Source organism: Morus notabilis, unplaced genomic scaffold, assembly GCF_000414095.1.
Source record: "Morus notabilis unplaced genomic scaffold, ASM41409v2 Scaffold115, whole genome shotgun sequence".
Lineage (NCBI taxonomy): Eukaryota > Viridiplantae > Streptophyta > Magnoliopsida > Rosales > Moraceae > Morus > Morus notabilis.
Genome location: NW_010361020.1, coordinates 500,444 through 521,025, shown reverse-complemented (window position 1 = coordinate 521,025; position 20,582 = coordinate 500,444). Strand labels below are relative to the sequence as shown.

Here is a 20,582-nt window from a genome sequence, read left to right as displayed (position 1 = left end):
CTAGTTTTCTTCTTTTGCAGCTGAGTTTTCCATCTTTTTTCCAATTTAGAGTACATGGTCTAATATATAAGAGAATGTTTAGTGTCATTACACAAAGTACCATGTTGGCAACGTTGGCATGTTCAACACTCTACAGACTCGCATCTGGTATTTAGGTAAAAGACCACCTCCATAGGACCATAATTGGTGTTATTTTTTTTACACGATAATTTCTAGACATCAGACAAGGAAAGCAGTTTCAACAAGCAGAAGCAGAGACTTTGATTACATTATTAGAACTCCAGTGATGGAGCTTTATTGCAGAAACAACGACATACTAGGGAACTATGCCTACACAGTTGCTGTTGTTGGTGACGGAATCCAAACAAGATGATTTTTTGGCAGGAAATGGCACACTGGGGAGGAGGCACCTGGCTTGACTCCGAGCAGGCTAAACAATACGTGATTAGGATCCCAATCAGAAGTGTCCATGTGGCAAACAGCCATTGCTTCCACATCATCTCCGCTATCACCTCGTACTGGAACCTGCAAAACCTTGGTCTCTGTCCCAAAGAAGTGGCAAAAGAAAACTGCGTAAGGATAAGGCTTGGGATGGCAAAACACCATCTTGGGAGCTAAAACTTGTTTGGGGCCTTCCAAGACAGTGTAGTTCTGTGTGATATCTGTTGCCATTGTGGGGTGAGTAGTTGATAGTAGATTCAAGTTGACCTGTGAGCCGATTATGCTGCGAGCGAATTCAACCATGGACTCCAAAGAGGTGGCGCATAACTTGATCTCTCCATTGATGGGTTTGAGCTCGCAGTCTCGGAGTGTCTCTTCCATCCCGTTGGCTTCAGGAGAGCCTTGTGGGATTGAGAAGAGCTGGAGAAGGTTGGGGAGTTGTGACACTGAAAAAGGAATGGACTCAGCTACTTCTCTGGGCAAGAAGCGAGAAGAATGATCTTCGATGGGAAAGTACAGAGGCATGATCTTCCCTGCATACAGATCATCTGGCGTGAAAAAGCCTACTTTGAATGCTTCAGTATGATCCATGTCGGTTGAAGTTTGTGCTTGCATATGATTTTCATGTCCCATCATGTGATCGTGCCGTGTATGCAAATGGCTCTTGCACTTGGACTTTGGATTCAAATCTTCATACGCGGTAACATAGGGATGTTCCTCTGTCCCTTTACCGTCGTTGTACCCTGTGATGTAAGGACGTTGATCGGCTTTGGTGTTCACATACCCAGTTATATAGGGACGTTGGTTTTTTTCTTTGGCTTCCCCATAAGCAATTATGTAGGGCTGGTTTGTCTCTTTGGTGCTTCCATAACTAGTTGCGTAGGGTTGGTTTGTTTCTTTGGTGTCCCCATATTGAGTTATATAGGGTTGGTTGGTTTGTTTCTTGCCCCTATTGCGGGTAATGTAGGGTTGAGTTGTTTGTTTCTTGCCCCTATTGCCGGTTACATAGGGTTGGTCTATTTTTTTGGCGCCCCCATAACTAGTTACGTACGGCAGATTCGTTTCCTTCTCTCCCCTATAACTAGTTATGTTGCGCTGGTTTAATTCTTTTGCGCCTCCATAACTAGTTCCGTAGGACGGGTTCGTTTTCTTCTCTCCCCCATAACTAGTTACGTAGTGCTGGTTTGGTTCTTTGGCGCCTCCATAACTAGTTACGTAGGATGGCTGGTTTGATTTTTTGGCACCTCCATAACTAGTTACATAGGACGGGTTCGTTTCCTTCTCTCCCCCATAACTAGTTACGTAGGATGGCTGGTTTGGTTTTTTGGCGCCTCCATAACTAGTTACATAGGACGGGTTCGTTTCCTTCTCTCCCCCATAACTAGTTACGTAGCGCTGGTTTGATTCTTTGGCGCCTCCATAACTAGTTACGTAGGGTGGCTGGTTTGATTTTTTGGCACGTCCATAACTAGTTACATAGGACGGGCTCGTTTCCTTCTCTCCCCCATAACTAGTTACGTAGGATGGCTGGTTTGGTTTTTTGGCGCCTCCATAACTAGTTACATAGGACGGGTTCGTTTCCTTCTCTCCCCCATAACTAGTTACGTAGGATGGCTGGTTTGATTTTTTAGCACCTCCATAACTAGTTACATAGGACGGGTTCGTTTCCTTCTCTCCCCCATAACTAGTTACGTAGCGCTGGTTTGATTCTTTGGCGCCTCCATAACTAGTTACGTAGGGTGGCTGGTTTGATTTTTTGGCACGTCCATAACTAGTTACATAGGACGGGCTCGTTTCCTTCTCTCCCCCATAACTAGTTACGTAGGATGGCTGGTTTGGTTTTTTGGCGCCTCCATAACTAGTTACGTAGGATGGGTTCGTTTCCTTCTCTCCCCCATTACTAGTTACGTAGGGATTGTTTGATTCTTTGGCACCTCTTACGTAGGACGAGTTCGTTTCTTTCTCCCCCATAACCAGTTATGTAAGCCTGGTTTATTTCATCCCCTGCGCCCTCCTCGTTGCGAGCTATATAAGTTGGATTCTCTTTTTGATCATTTTCAACTTCTACTTTTTCGTGACCATTTGCAGTGCCAGTTCCATATGCTGTTACATAAACTTCATCACATTCCTTCGAGTCTTGCTTGATTGTATTTCTCACTCCGCTGGTGCAACCCTACATTTGAAATGTAAATGAACTTATTCATTTGCCAACTCAAATTCTTTTGTTCAGTGTAATCTCTCACAAAAATTCAAATTCAACTTTTTTGCTATAATGTTCTCTCACATAAAAAAATTTAAGTTGTAGAACACACCTTATATAACTCAACTTCATTATACATCAATGTCAAAGTACATTCTCTGCACGTGTGCGCGCGAAATGTAGATGAATGTGATGGTTTAGTAATAATCTGACATCTGCCTTTTTTTTTTTGGTTCTCTTTTGAAAAAATACATTTGCTTAATTTTACATGATGTAATCTTTTGACGATAATGCGCATGAAACTCATCACAAGAGTTGGAAAGTAGCAAAATGTCGCTAAAAAAAAAAAGAAGAAAGAAAGAAAGAAAAAAAAGGAAAGAAGAAAATGCCTAGGAATTTTGGACGATATCGGATATACCATTCGTATACCAATTATATAACCTCCATACATAAAGAAATAGATCAATAGAATTAATTATTATGGTTAGCCATATGGATGAAAATTTCTCTCGTCAAGAAGGGGAGTGGAGAGATTCATACTTAAAGACTTTGATCGATATTCCATAAAAAAAGAAACAGAAATATAAAGAAAGAAAGAAGCCAAATTGGTGCCTACGATCAGTACTATATTGGAAGCAATCATTGCAATAATACTAGTTTTGTTTTAAGGTTAAATTCATCAGAGGTTCTGAAGATTTTTCTTTATTTTTCTCTTTTTTAAAATTAGTTCTTGTACTGAAAATTATTTAACTTTAACTTTAAACTCTATAAGTGTCAAATTTAATCACTCAGTTAAAGTTCTGATAAAATTTAGACAGAAAATATTGAATTAATAGTAGTTAAATAACAAGTGCAAAGAAAATACATAAAATTAGGGGGAAAAAAAAGGAAATCATCCATTTTAGAGAGAGTTCATACCTTTTAACTTTTTTATAACATAATTATCAAGTAAAAAAAAAAAATTGAAATATTCAATTGATAAGAAAGGTCATAATTCTGATTCATCAATAATAAACAAAATAAGAATAGTAAGTTCTATATATATATATATAAATCTAACACACACCAACAACGATAAAGTATGAGGAAACGTATCAGAGAAAATAAAACATAAAGAAAAGCTCTACGGTTTGACGTTCTATCTAAAAAGGTAATAAATAAAGCACTTGAAAGAATATTCAGTGAAAACACATGAAAAAAAAAGATATATTATAAAATTACGAGACTGGTCATCATTTAAGGTGAAATCAAAAGATTGCAATAGTTTTCTATCCAAAATTACGGAAGTTTAACTGAGGGATTAAATTTTAAACACTTAAAAGAATTTGCGGTTTAAGATAGAATAATTTTTAATAAAGGAGTTAATTCTAGAAAAAGAAGAAAGATCAGCGGTCCTTCATGAATTTAACTCTTTGTTTTATAATTACAAATAGTGCGGTGGTCGTTGATAAAAAAGAAAAAAAAATAAGAAAACAAACAGCAGCCTTATTTTCTTTGTTTTTTTGGTTACGTCCAACATTTTTTAGTCTCCATATATGGACGTAATATAGTTAATGTTACTTCAATGTCAATTATGGGCCCGTTCACTTTGCTGATTCGAGTTTAAAATTTGAGTTTTTCTACAGTAAAAAGTTCTCACAAACAATCACATCTAACTTTTTTGTTACAGTAAAAAGCTCTCACATAAAATCACATCTCAACTCAAATTCTAAACTCGAATCAGCGAAATGAACGGGGCCATGTTACGCCCAATGTTCATGTTATCATGTTATGCGTATAAAAGAAAATTTGACATAAATATCTTAAAAAAAAAGTAAAGAGTATATAGGTAAGCTTAAATACTACGTGCATGTTTATAATATTATTGTAAGCTATATGTGCATGTTTATTAACGGACTTAGTAAATCATAGACTTGAGGAAAATGATAAGATTACTATACTAATAAAAATGAAATTGCTTTACCATTAAGAGCACAAGACAGAAGAAGAGGATTCGGCATTTGAATGGTAGAGCCATCTTCTTGCCTTAAATTATTGATCACTTACCTTCTGATTCATACGAGTGAGGTGGTCTAGGCTTTTATCAGCGCTAGTAATCCTCCAACTTGGAATAATTTAACACATAAACCTAAGTCAGTCAATTAAATAGGTTAAAGTAATGCTGGAGTGCATCATCTTTTGCCTGCTAAACTAAGCAACTAAGCTTGATTAGTTTATTTTAATTTCAATCTTATCTAGTATTTAGCGCATATAAATCGTAATTTGTTGACCCCTTTTTTCCAGATTCATGCCACTTATAGATTTTTTGTGTGTACAAAATGGTATCTAATCAATCACATCTTATCACATCATCATGAAAAAAAATGAAAGAGTCAATTAAAGAAGCTTTAAAATGTTTTTAAATAATATGGCATGATGCGGTTGTTTAGACACAATTTTAAAGATAAAAATTAGACCGATGATTTGAATTTTTTTCCTTCCGGTTTTTTTGTTGACCTCTTCGATAGGTTTTGGTCTTTGAATAGTATTATCACATGTAATTATTAGCTACTGTATCATTTGCTGCATTATTTAACTGCTCAACTAGTGCTGACCTTTAGCCGCACGCTACGGTGATAAGGTGTTTTAAGAATTAATGATGATCTTAATTAATTCTTAGTATTATTAATTCATATATAATAGGATATTAGTAATGATCTTAATTAATTTTTAATATTTTCAAAAAAAAAAAATTCCTAATATAGTGTAGTTTGAAAATAGGGTAATACTATCATTCAAAAAAAAAAAAAAAAGTAATACTAGTATTTAGAGCATCTCTAATGCAATATTATAATTGATGTGCCAATTAAAAATTTAACATTTGAGTACAAAAATCACTATTCAATAAAATGCTATTTGTTGTGCCAAATTACCAATATGCTAAACTTTGTGGTAAGTTTCTCACTAACTATAACATATGAAAAATTTGACATTTGATTGTTATTGGTTGAAATGTTTAATTTTTCATGTAATCATTACAACTTTTGCATAATTTTTATTATTTTAAAAATAAAAGGTTTACTTTTACAACTTAACTTAATGATTATAAGAAAAAATAGATTTAGCATTTCAAATAGTATTATGCATTGAAGTAAAAATGAAAATAACATATATTATCATACTTTTTGATGCTAAATATACAATTGGTATTAGTATTTATATTGGAGATGGTCTTATATCGTACGACAAACTAAAGACCTTAACCAATATTAAATATAAGCATGTAGTACATCTATTAGTTGAAAACACGCGCTTCGTGTGTGCGTATTCAACATTTTATTTTCTGCTATAGAGGTCTTATTTTTTATTTTTTGTAAAATTTTATTGTTTATGTTTTTTATCTTTTTTAAAAAATTAAATCCAGTAGAAAAAATATTAAATAAAACAACATTAAAGGGACAAAGTTTTTAATGGGGTGATTTAAAAGATTATTTCGTGGCACACATGAAAGAAATTTATTTAAGAAAATTGTAGATAAAATGTTTTCGTAAAGGCACATTTAAAAAATTATTTATTGGGCATATATAGTAAAAAAGTATTTGAGAGGGTCCCTTCATAAAAAAAGTTTTTGATTACGACATATATGAAAATAAATTATTTCCATAGGATAATTAGAGAAAAATATATTAATGGGGTCACATTTAAGAAAGGGAAAAAAGAATGTATTGTAGAGGGAAAAAAGACAGGGTAAAAGAAGTGGGTGGAACAAAAATAAAAGGGAAACGGAAAGCAAAAAAAAAATATTGAACATATATAGTAAAAAAAGTATTTGAGAGGATCCTTTTGTAAAAAAAAGAGTTTTAATTATGACATATATGTGAAGAAATTATTTCAATACGACAATTAAAGGAAAAAAAAATTTTTAGGATCACATTTGAGAAAGGGAAAAAAGAAAAAAGAAAAAAGAGAAAAGAAAGAAAAAAAAAAGACTAACTTTAAAAAAGAAGACTTTTTTTTTTTTTTGGGTCATTGTAAAAGGAGAAATGTGCGAAACGTTTGCACGCTTCTAAAAAAAACGCAGTCTCCTATGATAGGGCTACCAAATGAGTCATGTTGTGCCTAGCTAGAATGCGTTGACCTTGCCATTCTGTTGCTTGTGAAATACTCGATCAGACTGCGTCTGGAGTATGAAGCAACCATAGATTTATAGAAAATAATAATGTGATGGTGTTCAAAACTTGCAAAAAATCAATTAAACTGACCCAAGATCTAATTATTAAGGTTTCGATAACTGATTAAGTACGCACTAAATTAGTTGATATTTTGTAAAACACGATCAAGTAAAGATTAATTGCAAATTATGTGAAAAGAGTAACCGATCCACACATTATATATATATATATATGTATGTATATATACTTATCTAAAAAACGATCAAGTGCAGATCAGTTGGGAATTTATATTTTGAAATTTTTTTTTCGAGTTTAGGTATAAAAAACTTAGGTCATGTCTGGCTCTACACTTGAATTTATGATCCTAATTCTACTATAATGTTTTTCATTTCACAAAAAATTTAAATTCAAAATTTTCTTCACTTATAAAATTTCTACCATGAATCAAAATCACTACTCGAATGCTTAACCAAACAGACCGTTAATGTTATCCTCAATAAGTTTTAGTTCATTCAAATGACAATTAATGTTATCCTCTATGAGTTTTAGTTCCATTTCTCTTTCTAAACATATCTTTCTTCCACCCCCACTATAAGTCCCCCACCTCCTGATGTTGGTGACGCATCCACGCTCCACCTACCATGATGGCGGCGCAATCTGTCCCCATCCACGCTGATCTCCTCTTGTCCCCACCCATAAGCCATTGCCAATCTCCTTTGAAACCTTTTCACATTAAAATTACATTGCCCTGGTCACCCTGAAGATCGCGAGCTCGTCAACACAAGCCAGCGCCATTTAACGGCGACACGAGCTCTCTACTCTTTGCGTGTATGGCTACTCAATCGGAGTGGTGCTTGTAGCAATTCAACTGTTGATCTCCATTGTTGCGTCGTGGATCTGGTCAGATCTGTTAGTATCAGTTTGAGTCTTTTAATACTTTATAAGACAATATAAATAATGCAGAGACGTAAAATAAAAACACGAAAGAAATGATATCGCGGTTCGGTCACAACCTACTCCGCGGGGTCACGCCCAGATGATGAACAATCCACTAAGAACTCTTTTACAATTCAATTGAACTTAATATACCCGAGACTCTATCTCTAAGAAGACGCTTATGAACTTACAATTTTCCAATAGACTTGAACAGCGAGATCCCCTCAACTTTTTAACATTGGAATTCCTCTAATTAAGTTTTTCTCCCGAAAAACACTCAAATCACTTCTCTGAATACAAGTGCTCACCCATGTCTCACAACTCAGAAAAAACTAATCAAAAGGTCTACAGAGATACAAGAGACTCTTTGAATAAATAAGCAAAAATGATAACAGCTTGACGACCTCTTCAATTAATTCGCTGAACTAAATTTGTTGCAGATCCTTGTTGCAACAATAACTGCAACATAACTGTCAAGGTCGAATTTCTTAAATCCAGTCTTAATCAATCTGTTTTAATTCTGAAACCTTTCCGAAACTGATATATAAACCTGGTCACGTTCTTTCAAGACAGAGGAAGATCATCCAGCTACGAAAACTCAATCAAATCACCAATTAACAATTTACCATTTTAGGATCAATAGTTGATTTTTCAAAAACAGTACCTTTCCAAATCTTAAAGAAACCTTCCATAAAACTGCACATCTATTCTCAAACACAATTAACCAACCAATCATTCCCAAAATAATGTCAATCATAAAACGATTAGAATCAATACAGAATTTGAAAAACAAATCCCAATAAGATCCAACCAACTTCGGCATGATGTACTCAGATCTAACAAGTTCTGTCCTCATACATGGTCAAATATGATAATGGAGTTTTGTTTTTCGCATCTACAGATAGAGAGATCTACATAACGGATGTGTAATTTTTTTGGGGATATTTGTGCTAGAGGTCCCCAAACTTTGTAATCTTTGACATTTCTCCTATTTTAATAATTTGAAAACTCATATCCCCAAACTTTTATTCTGTCTGCGCTGTTAATCTCCACATCTTTTTTTTTTTTTTTTTTTTTTTTCCGTTGTCATAAGATGCCTATATTTCTAGGATTTTTTGCACCTCAGGTCCTCAAAAATATTTTTTGACAAAAAACCCCCAAATTTTTAGATAAATTCATCATACATAGAAACACAAGAAATCAATAAATATTAATTTATTATTAAAGAAATTGGGCATATATTTACGGTATTTCAGGTAAATTGGTTCTAAATTACAGTTTTTTTTTTTTTTTTTTTTTTTTTTTTTTTTTTTTATTTTTTTTTTTTTTTTTTTTTTTTTTTTTTTTTTTACATAGCTATAATTTAAAACCAATTTACCTAAAATATAATAAAATGGATGGCCAATTTCCTTTATAGTGTTTATGAATTTCTTGTGTTTTTCCATTTATGATTAATCTTCTTTTTTGTATTAATTAATGAAATTAACTTTACGCTAGAGTATATTTACATTATTTATGGACAAAAAATAAAAATTTATACTTAAAAGGAAAAAAAAACTTTTAAGGACAAAAATTATGTCAAAAAATTCTGTTTTTGGAAACCTGAGATGCAAAAATGCTTTAAAATATAGAGATAATTTAATAGAAAAAGAAATGGTGACTAATGGGGCAAACATAAAAGGAGATTGGGATTTGAGTGTTTAAATTCTAAAAATATGGAGTCAAATGCTAAAAATTACAAAGTTGGGAGACATCTGACGCAAATATCCCAATTTTGGTTGATATTTTAAAGTTGAAAGATTTTTTGTGGACTCCAAAAAATATTTTTTATATAACTTTTTTGGATATTGTTTACGATAATTTGTTATTTTAATATATACTAGTCTATAGTGCATGATACGAACTCCGTCAAGAATAGCGAGACCCGAATACAATTAGGGACCCAAGATCATTCTACGATCATATTTGAATGGAACATCGACCCGTTGTTTATAACGAAACAAGAATCTTGATATATTGAAGATGCCATAAATGGTGATGGAAATCCATTTGATAAGTCATTGCTGAACGCCACAAGAATAATTCTTGATAAGTTCGAATAGTTCTTTAAAGAACCAAAGAGAAAAACAACTCTCAAATTTCTTAATAATGATTTGCCTCTTTCATTCCCCGAAAATGCCAATTAATAGGATGAAGTATTACAAAGAAAGTTCCTAAAATAGCTTTATAACATGACATGTTTATTAAGACTAAAATCTGATAATAATAGCTCTTGCTTGCCTAAAAAATAGAAAAGGAAACACTTTGAAAATTAATGGCTGTACACGCCAAAAATAGAAGAGGAAAGTTGACTAATGAGCTAATAAAATAAAAGATGAATGATGGCTGAATATTCAGAATAAGGAAACTAAATAGAATATAGGAAACTAAATATTTTGAGTTTCTCTTTCTTGATTTACACGCCTAACGCATGAATTTGAATGACTGATCTTTTTGATCTGGATTGATCTTGATGATGTGGACCAATCTTTGTTGTCCTTCATATTGGTGAGCATGCCCAACTCCTCTTGCTGAACCTCTCGGATTAAATTTGTCACACCCCCCAAATGGGGTGGGTGACGTGGAGCTCGATTAGGGATTAATAAAGCAGATTCCCAGACGAGCCCCACTCGACTGAATTAAAATATATATGAATTACAGAATCCCGAGCTTCTGACAACACACAGGGCTCCACCCCACAGGACATACAGTATCGTACATACATGCACATGTAAATAATCATTACAACAGACATCAACCACAGTCTAGTTAATCCAAATATTTCTAAAGTTTACAGAATTCTCAAATTCCTTACATTTGTTCAAGAGGATGGTCACAATCCTCACTTGATCCAATAGTAGCAATCTCCAGCTACCCCGCACCGCTCCTAGAGTCTCCTAGGAGGGGTTTAACACATTTGAAACATAAAACGTGAGCGAAAGGCCCAGTAGGATGTAATTTGAAATGACTTAAAATAAATGAAACAATAAATGAGTGCGTAAATCAATAAATGAATAAGTAAATAAAATTAGACATTCAGTCCCGACAGAACAGCCGGAACCTCAAATCCTTTTTCTTAAAGGAAATCCCCAAAAACGCCTATATATAGGCTGAAGTATTACAAAGAAAGTTCCTAAAATAATTTTATTACATGTCATCTTTATTAAGACTAAAATCTGGTAATAATAGCTCTTACTTGCCTAAAAAATAGAAAAGGAAATACTCTGAATATGAATGGCTTTACACACCAAAAATAGAAGAAGAAAGTTGACTAATGGGCTAATAAAATAAAAGATGAATGATGACTGAATATTCAGAAGAAGAAAACTTACTTACCTAACCAAGTGCCTTGCCTACCCGGACCGAGTTTCGGGTTCTGCCCCCGAGGATACACTTTCAGCATCCTATCTAGGCTTATAGCAATAGACTCTCTTATCGATTCACAAGATCTCTTTATTAAGAAATCATTCATTAACTTTCTGAAATCGTTATTATGACCCCACGAACTACTCAAGCTGTGGGCCCTATGCCGGGGCAAGCCATGAGGTTCCATGACTAGACAAGCTATGGATTCCATGGACAGGACAAGCCATAGATTCCATAAACTCCACAAGCCAAGGTTTTCAAAGAGTTTTTCTTTCGCAAACCAACCCCTTTCTTTTAAAACATTTCGAATGCCAAAATCTTTTCTTTTGAAAATCAGGCTCACAAGGAAAAGGGATAGAAATCCTACCTCGCACTATCAAACCTGGGACTAGCGTTGCCTTTTCCGGCTCCCGCTTCCTCAAGCCCCTTCAGTCTGAATCCTTAGCGATCACTGATGCAAGACAACACTTTAGGATTAATTCTCATGCCTAAAGCAATCCAAATCTCAATTAGATACCAAGATTTCCAATTAGTGTGCCATAATCCATTTTCATATTTCAAATTATCATTCCAAAGGTTTTTAATCTCGAAACAAGGATTAAATATGCTAATCCATTCATCTCAAGTCCCCAAATGAAGCTAATTTGGGTTCTCCCTGAAAACATGGGTCAAAACAGCAATTTCAGGCCAAACAGGGTTAAATCCTGTGTCAACCGGTCGACCGGTGACAAAACAGTGCATCACCACCGGTCGACTGGTGGTGTGCACTTCGGTCTACCAGACGGGTCGACCGGTCAGGCCAATGCAATCCAGTCAACCGGTTACCATGTGATCTGGTCGACCAGACAGGTCGACCGGTGGAATCAGCTGCGCGAGAGAAGCTCGCGAAAATCAGTCCAAAAACCTGCAAATCCAGTCCCAAATCGAAATATTTCAAAAGGAAACCACTAGATCTGGTTTCTAGGTCTTAAAACAAGTCCAAAGAACCCAAGATCTCCAATTTCTACCCTAGTTTTACTCAAAAACCATCAAAATCCGGTTTGAACTAAAAATAAGTTTTAAAATTCAAAAACTTGAGATTCAAGAGAGGTTCTTTTAGTAATCTTACCTCGAATCCTTCTCTTGACGTTGAAAACGCTTTGAAACTCTTCCTTGGTTCAAGATCCGTTTGATTTGGGACAAAAACGAGAGTGAGAGAGAAAGAGAGAGAGCGAGAGAGTGAGAGTGAAGAAAGAGAGAGAGTGCACGGGAAAGGAAAGAGAAAAGGAAGAAAGAAAAGAAAAGGAAAAAGAAAAGAAAAGGAAAGGAAAAAGAAAAGAAAAGGAAAGGAAAAAGAAAAGGACATGTGTACAATATTTTAAAACAACAGTCCAGAAACGCGCCCATACACTTTTGGGTTAAAATAAATTACTGAGAATAATTTAAATACCTTAGAACTATTTAAATTACACGCAGAAACATTTATTAATCAAAACTCAATTAATTAAATCAGATTAGTCACACTAATAATCTCAATTACCTTAATTAATCTCAATTAATTCTTCAGAGTGTTATAAAATTGTTGAGTTCTTCCTTGAAGTGTTTAGCTCGAGCTCTTGTTACCGGTCCCACAGGAACTTTGATTGGATCTTCAACTTCAAGCATCTTAGAAGCCGTGCCCTCATCATTCCCCTCCTCTTGAAAATAATTTGTCCTCAAATCGTTGCCTACATTAAAAAGAGATAAGTCAGCAACATTGAAAGCAGCACTAACATTGTACTCACCTTGTAGATCCAAAGGCATTGTCATTAATGCGCTCGAGAACTTGAAATGGTCCATCCCCTCTCGGAAGCAACTTAGAACGCCTTGTTCCAGAAATCTTTCTTTCCTCATGTGCACCCAAACCCAGTCTCCGAGTTCAAAAATCAACTTTCGGCGCCCTTTGTTAGCTTGTTTTGCATAATGCTTCATTTTCCTCTCAAGGTTGAGTCTTGCCTGCTCATGTATTTGCTTAACAAATTCACAACTTACCAAGGAGATTTGATTTTAAGATCACCGAATGTGTTACACGAATTTCTAAGAAAAAAAATGTTTCCAACAAGAGTTTCCAATTAAGAACCAAAAAAAATACGCGGCACAATAATTTTTCCCTTTTTCTCTTTTTTTTGAGTCCTCAACTAGAATTTATGATTCTTCTTCTTCTTTTTGTTTTGAAAGTTCTTTTTTTTTTTTTTGCAATATTAAGAACGGAAATTAAAGATGCAGCAAGGAACAGAGGGAAAAAAATAATTTGACCAAAGATAAGGGAAATTTGGCCAACTAAATAAACTGAAAACAAAAGGGATAGGCAAACCTGAGGCTAGAACCTTTGCTCTGATACCAAATGATACGACCCCCGTTAAGAATAACGAGACCCGAACACAATTAGAGACCCAATATCGTTCTACAATCAGATTTGAATGGAACCTTGACCCGTTGTTTATAATGAAACAAGAATCTTGGTATATTGAAGACGCCACAAACGGTGATAGAAATGTGTTTGATAAGTCGTTGCTGAACGCCACACGAATAATTCTTGATAAGTTTGAATAGTTCTTCAAAGAACCAAAGAGAAAAATAACTCTCAAATTTCTGAATAATGATTTGCCTCTTTCATTCCCCAAAAACGCCTATATATAGGCTGAAGTATTACAAAGAAAGTTCCTAAAATAATTTTATTACATGTCATCTTTATTAAGACTAAAATCTGGTAATAATAGCTCTTACTTGCCTAAAAAATAGAAAAGGAAATACTCTGAATATGAATGGCTTTACACACCAAAAATAGAAGAAGAAAGTTGACTAATGGGCTAATAAAATAAAAGATGAATGATGACTGAATATTCAGAAGAAGAAAACTAAATAGAATAAAGGAAACTAAATATTTTGAGTTTCTCTTTCTTGATTCACACGCCTAATGCATGGATTTGCATGGTTGATCTTCTTGATCTGGATTGACCTTGATGATGTGGAGTAATCTTTGCTATCCTTCATTGGTGAGCACGCCAAACTCCTCTTGCTGAACCTCCCGGATTAAATTATTGAGTTCTTTCTTGAAGTGTTTAGCTCGAGCTCTTGTTACCGGTCCCATGGGAACTTTGATTGGATCTTCAACTTCAAGCGTCTTAGCAGCCGTGCCTTCATCAGCGCACGTTCTGTTTATGTGATTTATTTGAAATAACGGTTGTACAAATTATTATTATTTTTTTAAAAGAGAAGAAAGAAAAAAAAAGACATGAAAGAAATGAAGATAAAATCGAGAAAAGATTTTAAGCAAAAGACAGGAAAAAATTTTTTAACTTATTTTTATTGTGTTTTAAATTAGTTCTATTTTATTTTGTTTGCTGTGTTTTTCATTTAATTCAGTGTGATTTTATTTTATTTTGGCGTATTTTTGTTTAGTCTTTTTTTATTAGAATTATTTATAGTATTTTTATCTAAGTCGCATCAAAATTAAGTGTAAGACGATGTTAAAACAGACAAAATTAGACCACAAATCAACACCATTTTTTTCTTTTTTAGTTTTTATTTAGTTTTAGTCTTAAATGTCCTTAATTTATTTAAAATAATAGTTATACAAATTGTTTAAAAAATAGAGAAAGAAGCAAAAAAAAAAAAAATTGATATAAAAGAAATGAAAACAATAACGGGAAAAAAATCTTAAGCAAAGACAGAGGGAAATTTTTTTTAACTTATTTCATTGTGTTTTAAATTAATTCTACATTGTTTTGTTTAATTTGTTTTTATTATATTTGGTGTGATTTTATTTAATTTTAATGTATTTTTATTTAATTTGTTTTATTATTTTTAGTATTTTATCTGAGTAGTACCAAAAATTTGACACAAAATGGTGTTAAAATGAACAAAATTGAACCACAAATCAACTCAAAATTAATAAATAAATATAAGAAATTATAATTAAAAATAAACTACATATTTCTTTAAGCTATCGGATTAAAAATACGACAACTCAGGTCAACGTGTGAAATACATGCGCAGAGAGGCGCGCGTCTAGTTGGGGAAAGTGGACAAACGCGTCAGCATCGCAGCGATAGGGCCCCGCCGCTTTCTCACTCCGGCTTATGACAAGGCGACACGTGGACTAAAGATGCGCAGATACTCTGTTGCATGCTATTGAGCTCATTTTTTTTCCTCTAATTCGACGTTGACGTGTGGCCATTATCTGAGCGAACAAATAGAAGTATGCCACGTGGTTACCATGTAAGAGAAGCACCAGATTTCTTTCTCCAATAGTCAAAAAAAAAAAAAGAAAAGTTAGGGCAACGAATGGCCCCCTTCCCCCAAAAACAGATTCAGAAGGCGCACGATAGGAATAAAATCAATGGATATATATATATATATATATATATATATTTGTAGTATGATCATTTGTTTTAATAATTTCTGGTCAATTTGATTATTTAATTATTTTTGAGTGCAAGAGTAATGTTAGAGAAACTAACTTAAATTTTAATTTTTATGTACTAATTGATTGATGTGATAAATGAGTTGATATTTTTTTATTGGTAGATATAATCTCTTATTATTGACGTTACAATATTTTAAACACGTACTAATATAAAAATGATAACTCATATGTCACATTAATTGATACACAAGATTTAAAATTTGAGTTAGTGTCCCTAATATTGTCATCAAGGAAATGGTTTTGAGATTTATCCTAAACTCCATTTTGGTCACTGACTTTTAAAACATCCCAAGATTGGTTTCTGATCTATTACTCTGTTTTAATTTCAATTCTTTTGTTAATTAGGTGTTAAATATTTGACATAATCTATAAAATTAAGAACTAAAATTAAAAACAACCAAAATTTAGATACTGTTTGTGAAAATTATCTTTTGTTTTTTAATTGTTAAATCCCTAAACTTTGTGTTTCCAATTTTAACCTTAATTTTCATAAATTCGTCAAATATTAAACACATAGCTAATGAAAGGATCTAAATTGAAACAAAGTAATAGATTAGGATCAATTATGGGACGTTTCAAGAGTCAATGACCAAAATGATATTGAGGATAAAGCTTAGTGACCATTTGTGAGATTATTTTTTTTTTTTGGACTTTCTCCGGTAGGACCTCTTCACTGGTAGGGCCAGTTTTTGACCACTGGATATGGTCAAAATCACATCATGTTAAAAAGGTATGCAAAATAGATAATTTTTAACACAAATTTAATGGCTGAAAATAAATAATTACCGTAATTTTTTTTTTTTTTTGTCTTATCATAGAAACTTTTTTTTTTGCGTTTTTTTTTTGGGGATTTGGACAATTATTTGGTAGGTAATCCACCAAATTACTCTGGCAAGGGGGGCGATGATGACTACTGGTATGTGTCAAAAAGTGCAAGTTGATCTGATTACTGATGGTAATCTGTTTAATCTGCTTGATTACTCTGATGACTGACAGCGACCGATGTCTAGTAGATTACTCGTAATTCGTGTTCTTTAGGAATTTAATCTAGTAGATTAGTGTTGTTAATTTAAAAGATTATTCCGGCTCCGACACTATGGATGACCAGTGATTTGTATTGAAAAGGTAACATAATCTGGAAGATTACTAATGTTAATCTAGTAGATTACTTCAGCAAATGGTACCAGAGAAATTAAGCGCTTTATGCTGAAAAAGGTGATATACTCGAGCGACCATTCCAAAGAATCAGGTAGATTATCAATGTTCTTGCAACGAAAAAGGTCACTATTGATTCCAATGCATCAGGTAGATTATCAATCTTCTAGCCAAATATATATATATATATTTATTTATATATATCAGGTAGATTATTGCAACCGATTAGCGCAATTTTCAAAGAAAGCATTTTGTTTTTCTATTACCAATATTCAGAATCTCGAGTGATAAAGATTTTAAGGCATTGGTTTGATTCACAATTCATATTTTTATTATAGTATTTTCTCTTATAAAAGTTTTTTTTTTATTAGTACTCTCACAAAATTTAATTTAATTTTTTTAACTATAGTATTTTCTCTTAAATTTACTTTTTAACTCAAATTCTTAATTTAAATGAGCGAAACGGATGAAGCTTTACGTGCCTTATTTTTTAAAGATTCCCTAAACTTAAATGGCCCAGTCTGGCCTGGTCCAACCAGTAATTTTGAGTTGGAGATATCACATTAATTAGTTAAAGTGACATGTATTTTTTTTTTTTTTTGTTATATGGTTTGCACTAGTTTTATTATTCTGGGTTTGTTCAAGAATATAAAAATTCACATTAATTAGTTAAAGTGACATGTATTTTTTTTTTTTTTTGTTATATGGTTTGCACTAGTCTTATTATTCTGTGTTTGATCAAGATACTATACATCGTTTAGTAATCGGAATATTTTACACCCAAATGCTTGTGACTGAATTACTGATTTGGCTGATAACTAAAATGTTGATTGCGTAGGGCACAAATTTTAACATTATTTTATGTACATCTTGATACAAGAGTTAGAATGGACAGGGGTGGGCTGCACTCTGTGCCCCAACTGTAAATCCACCCAATATCTTACATCCCTACTCACCCTTTAGTGTTTTTCTTGGCATAATGTTACATTGCATTTAAAATAGAAACCCAAACTAGATTATCTGAAGGGAAAAAGTGACAAACAGGAGAACTTCCGGGTTCGGTCCCAAGCACGCGAAACGACACATGATCACGGTCCCACCGAGAAGTGTCCATGTGGCAAACCGCAGCGGATTCCACTCTCTCCCCATTTTCTCCTACAAGAGAAATCTCAAACACCTTGTTCTCACTACTTTGGCTGTGGCAATAAAAAATCGCATAGGGGTAAGGCATTGTGTGACACCCAATCATTCTCGGAGCAAAAATCTCTTTAGGTTTTGCCAAAATCGTATAGTTCTGCAAAAGGGCAGTTTGGTCTTTCAGGTGGGTAGTGGTCAAAACCTTGATCCGCGTGTTCGAGCCAAACACATAGAGTGCAAAGTCAAGCATCGATCCTAGGGAAGTTGCACAAAATCTCGTCTCTCCTTTGATGGGCTCTAGCTCACATTGTGCTAAAGTGTATTCCATGGCTTGAGCTTGAGGTGAGTTTTTGGGAAAGGAAAAATAGTCAAGGATATATGGTAGTTGTGAAAGCGAGAAAGAGATTGAATCAGCTTCTTCTTTGGTCAGTAGTTTGGGAGAAGAAGAGAGGTTCTTTTCAGGGAAGCATATGGGCATCGTTTTTCTAACTTTTATGTCATTTGGTGTGAAGAAAACGTTTAGTTCAGGACTTATCATGTGATGTGATGGTGCTTGTGGAATGATGAATGACGATCATTATCATCACCGAGATGATCATGATCTTGATAATCATGGACTTTTTCTATCTTGTGATCTTTCTTGTATTCAATAGTTGTCTTTCTTACACTAGCGCTCTGTCACAAACACACAAAGTTTCAAAGTGTTAAAAGTCGAAAGAAAGAAAAAAAAATAGTTGAATTTCTTTATGCAAGTGATTCACGCGAGATTTGAGATTAATTTTAGAACAGTAATTGCAAATAACTTTTTAAGTTATACCTATCCCAAACCATCGTCTTTTTGTTTTTTTTTGTTTTTTTTTTTTGCAAAATGAAAATACTTTGCATCAAGAGGTTAAGATAACAAATCGTCTCTTACAAAAGCACCTAAAAACTAGATACAGAATCAACTCAAATCACAAGACTTTTAAGTTTGCCAAATAGTGGGTTATGTGATTCCCTTTACGAGCAACGCAGCAAACGACACCACGGTGAGCACTCGAGACAAACATGAAATTCATGTATAATATTTACTTAAAACTAACTACGTTCATTAACACACATGTAACATAGTAGTGAAACTGAAATATTCTGTTGAAGAGGGGGAAAAGGAAGAAAAATAAGGCTTACCAGTTGAAGAATTGAAGCACACAAGAGGAGGTTCCAAAAAACCAACCCAAATGATCTCATTTTTCTTTTCTTCTTTCTGAATCCTTTTGATTAGTAAAGTGAAAAACAAGAAGATGAACCATAATATTAGGCTGGGACTTTACATAATTAATAATCAATAAGTTGAAGTTATTTAATGTTTAATATTGATATTCTTTTTTTTTTTTTTTAAAGTCAAATGTCAACTATTAGCATATATATCGCATGTTGCATTACATAGACATATGTCCATATAAATATATTAAAAGTGAAAGGAAGAAAAAAAAAAAGACAACCGCTTCAAAAAAAAAAAAAAAAAGGACAACCGCTTCAAAAAAAAAAAAAAAAACATTTTGATCAATTTGGACTTTTTTTTTGTCGGTGCCAGAGCAGCCTGATCAATCCCGTTTCTGTTGGCGCATTTCTTTTTTAACTAGAGAATAAAGATGCTAAAAAGGGTCGGGTCTACCGTTAAACTCTATCACCAGGTCGAACTTTGTTGTCTCGTTTTGTTTTCTCTGTCAATGTCAATTTCATTCATGTAGAGAGATTATTAGAAAAATGTCTTAGTAACCCATTTTGGATACCATTTGAGGCTTAATTTTGAGGAAGACCCCTCGTGTTATGTTTTTATATTTTTCTTTATGAATAGATCGGAATGATATATTCGCTTAAAATAATTAATGTATGAATGAACAATTGACTTTTAAAATGTCAACTCCTATTAATTTAAGAAAATTAAACGAAAAACTCCTATAAGTAAAAAATGTTAGAAATCAAAGATTTGGTGAAAACCACCACCCAAAAGCCAAGAACATTCATGTTAGATCATCAAGAATTAATAAATCTGTAAGCGGAAGCGTACCTGAATCCATATTGCTTGATTTCTCTCTAGAGTCGTGCAGTTTGTCTTACAGATCAACACGTTTTCTTAGAGAACCCTTTAACTTTCTCTCTGTACTCTTTCTGATGATGGGATGTCAGAATGAATGAAAATGATTCGTGTGATCTGGGGACCATAACTGCTATATATTGATAACTTCCCTGTTATCTTTTGGTATTTCTATTTTAGCCCATCATAAAAATAGAAATTACCCTTAAGTCTCTACACATTAAAGACCCACACCCTATTAGATACATTAAAGCCCAAAATACCTAAACCTTAGTAGATCACTTTTAATTAGGCTTAACTTTATATGACAGCCCGCAACACATAATTATTCACATATAAGCCCAACGTTGGATTAAGGATCCAACAATCTCCTACTTGGGCTATATGTGTAACCTTATAATTATGCTTTGCAAAATAACTGTATGAGCTCAACTTTGCTGTCAGTACTGAAATGTATCTGTAACTAATCCGGTCCATCAATCATACCAACATAGGATCAAAGCGGCCTTCGTTACAACTGTCGTAACTCGACCCATCAATGGTCACGTATGCCAATACAACTGAATGACATGGATCATGATGTGAATGTGTAGCATGGAAATTTCATGTAATGTGATCTTAACATGCCTATTT

At 33.6% G+C, this 20,582-nt stretch overlaps 2 protein-coding genes across 2 annotated transcripts; both read right to left on the bottom strand.

Moving 5' to 3' along the window:
* Positions 1-330: 330 nt before the first annotated feature.
* Positions 331-13,083, bottom strand: LOC112091549 (BURP domain-containing protein 9-like). The gene is made up of 4 exons (XM_024165538.1): positions 12,897-13,083; positions 12,736-12,839; positions 2,383-2,614; positions 331-1,184 (listed from the first exon to the last, which is right to left on the bottom strand). The coding sequence occupies exons 1-4, from the start codon at positions 13,081-13,083 to the stop codon at positions 331-333; spliced, it is 1,377 nt and encodes a 458-aa protein (XP_024021306.1).
* Positions 13,084-17,717: 4,634 nt separating this feature from the next.
* On the bottom strand, positions 17,718-18,410 carry LOC21409564 (BURP domain-containing protein BNM2C). Its single transcript, XM_010097894.2, has one exon. It carries the CDS (start codon positions 18,408-18,410, stop codon positions 17,718-17,720), a length of 693 nt encoding a protein of 230 aa, XP_010096196.2.
* Positions 18,411-20,582: the final 2,172 nt, after the last annotated feature.

What these genes read in the sequence shown, in the direction of transcription:
- LOC112091549 (XM_024165538.1), bottom strand. Translation starts at nt 13,083, where the DNA reads ATGAAGCATTATGCAAAACAAGCTAACAAAGGGCGCCGAAAGTTGATT. An exon ending in AATGCCTTTGGATCTACAAG is followed by an intron (nt 12,840 to 12,896) that starts GTGAGTACAATG and finishes TTTTTAATGTAG; the next exon opens with GCAACGATTTGAGGACAAAT. An exon ending in TCAAAGTTCCTGTGGGACCG is followed by an intron (nt 2,615 to 12,735) that starts GTAACAAGAGCT and finishes TTTCAAATGTAG; the next exon opens with GGTTGCACCAGCGGAGTGAG.
- LOC21409564 (XM_010097894.2), bottom strand. Translation starts at nt 18,410, where the DNA reads ATGATAAGTCCTGAACTAAACGTTTTCTTCACACCAAATGACATAAAA.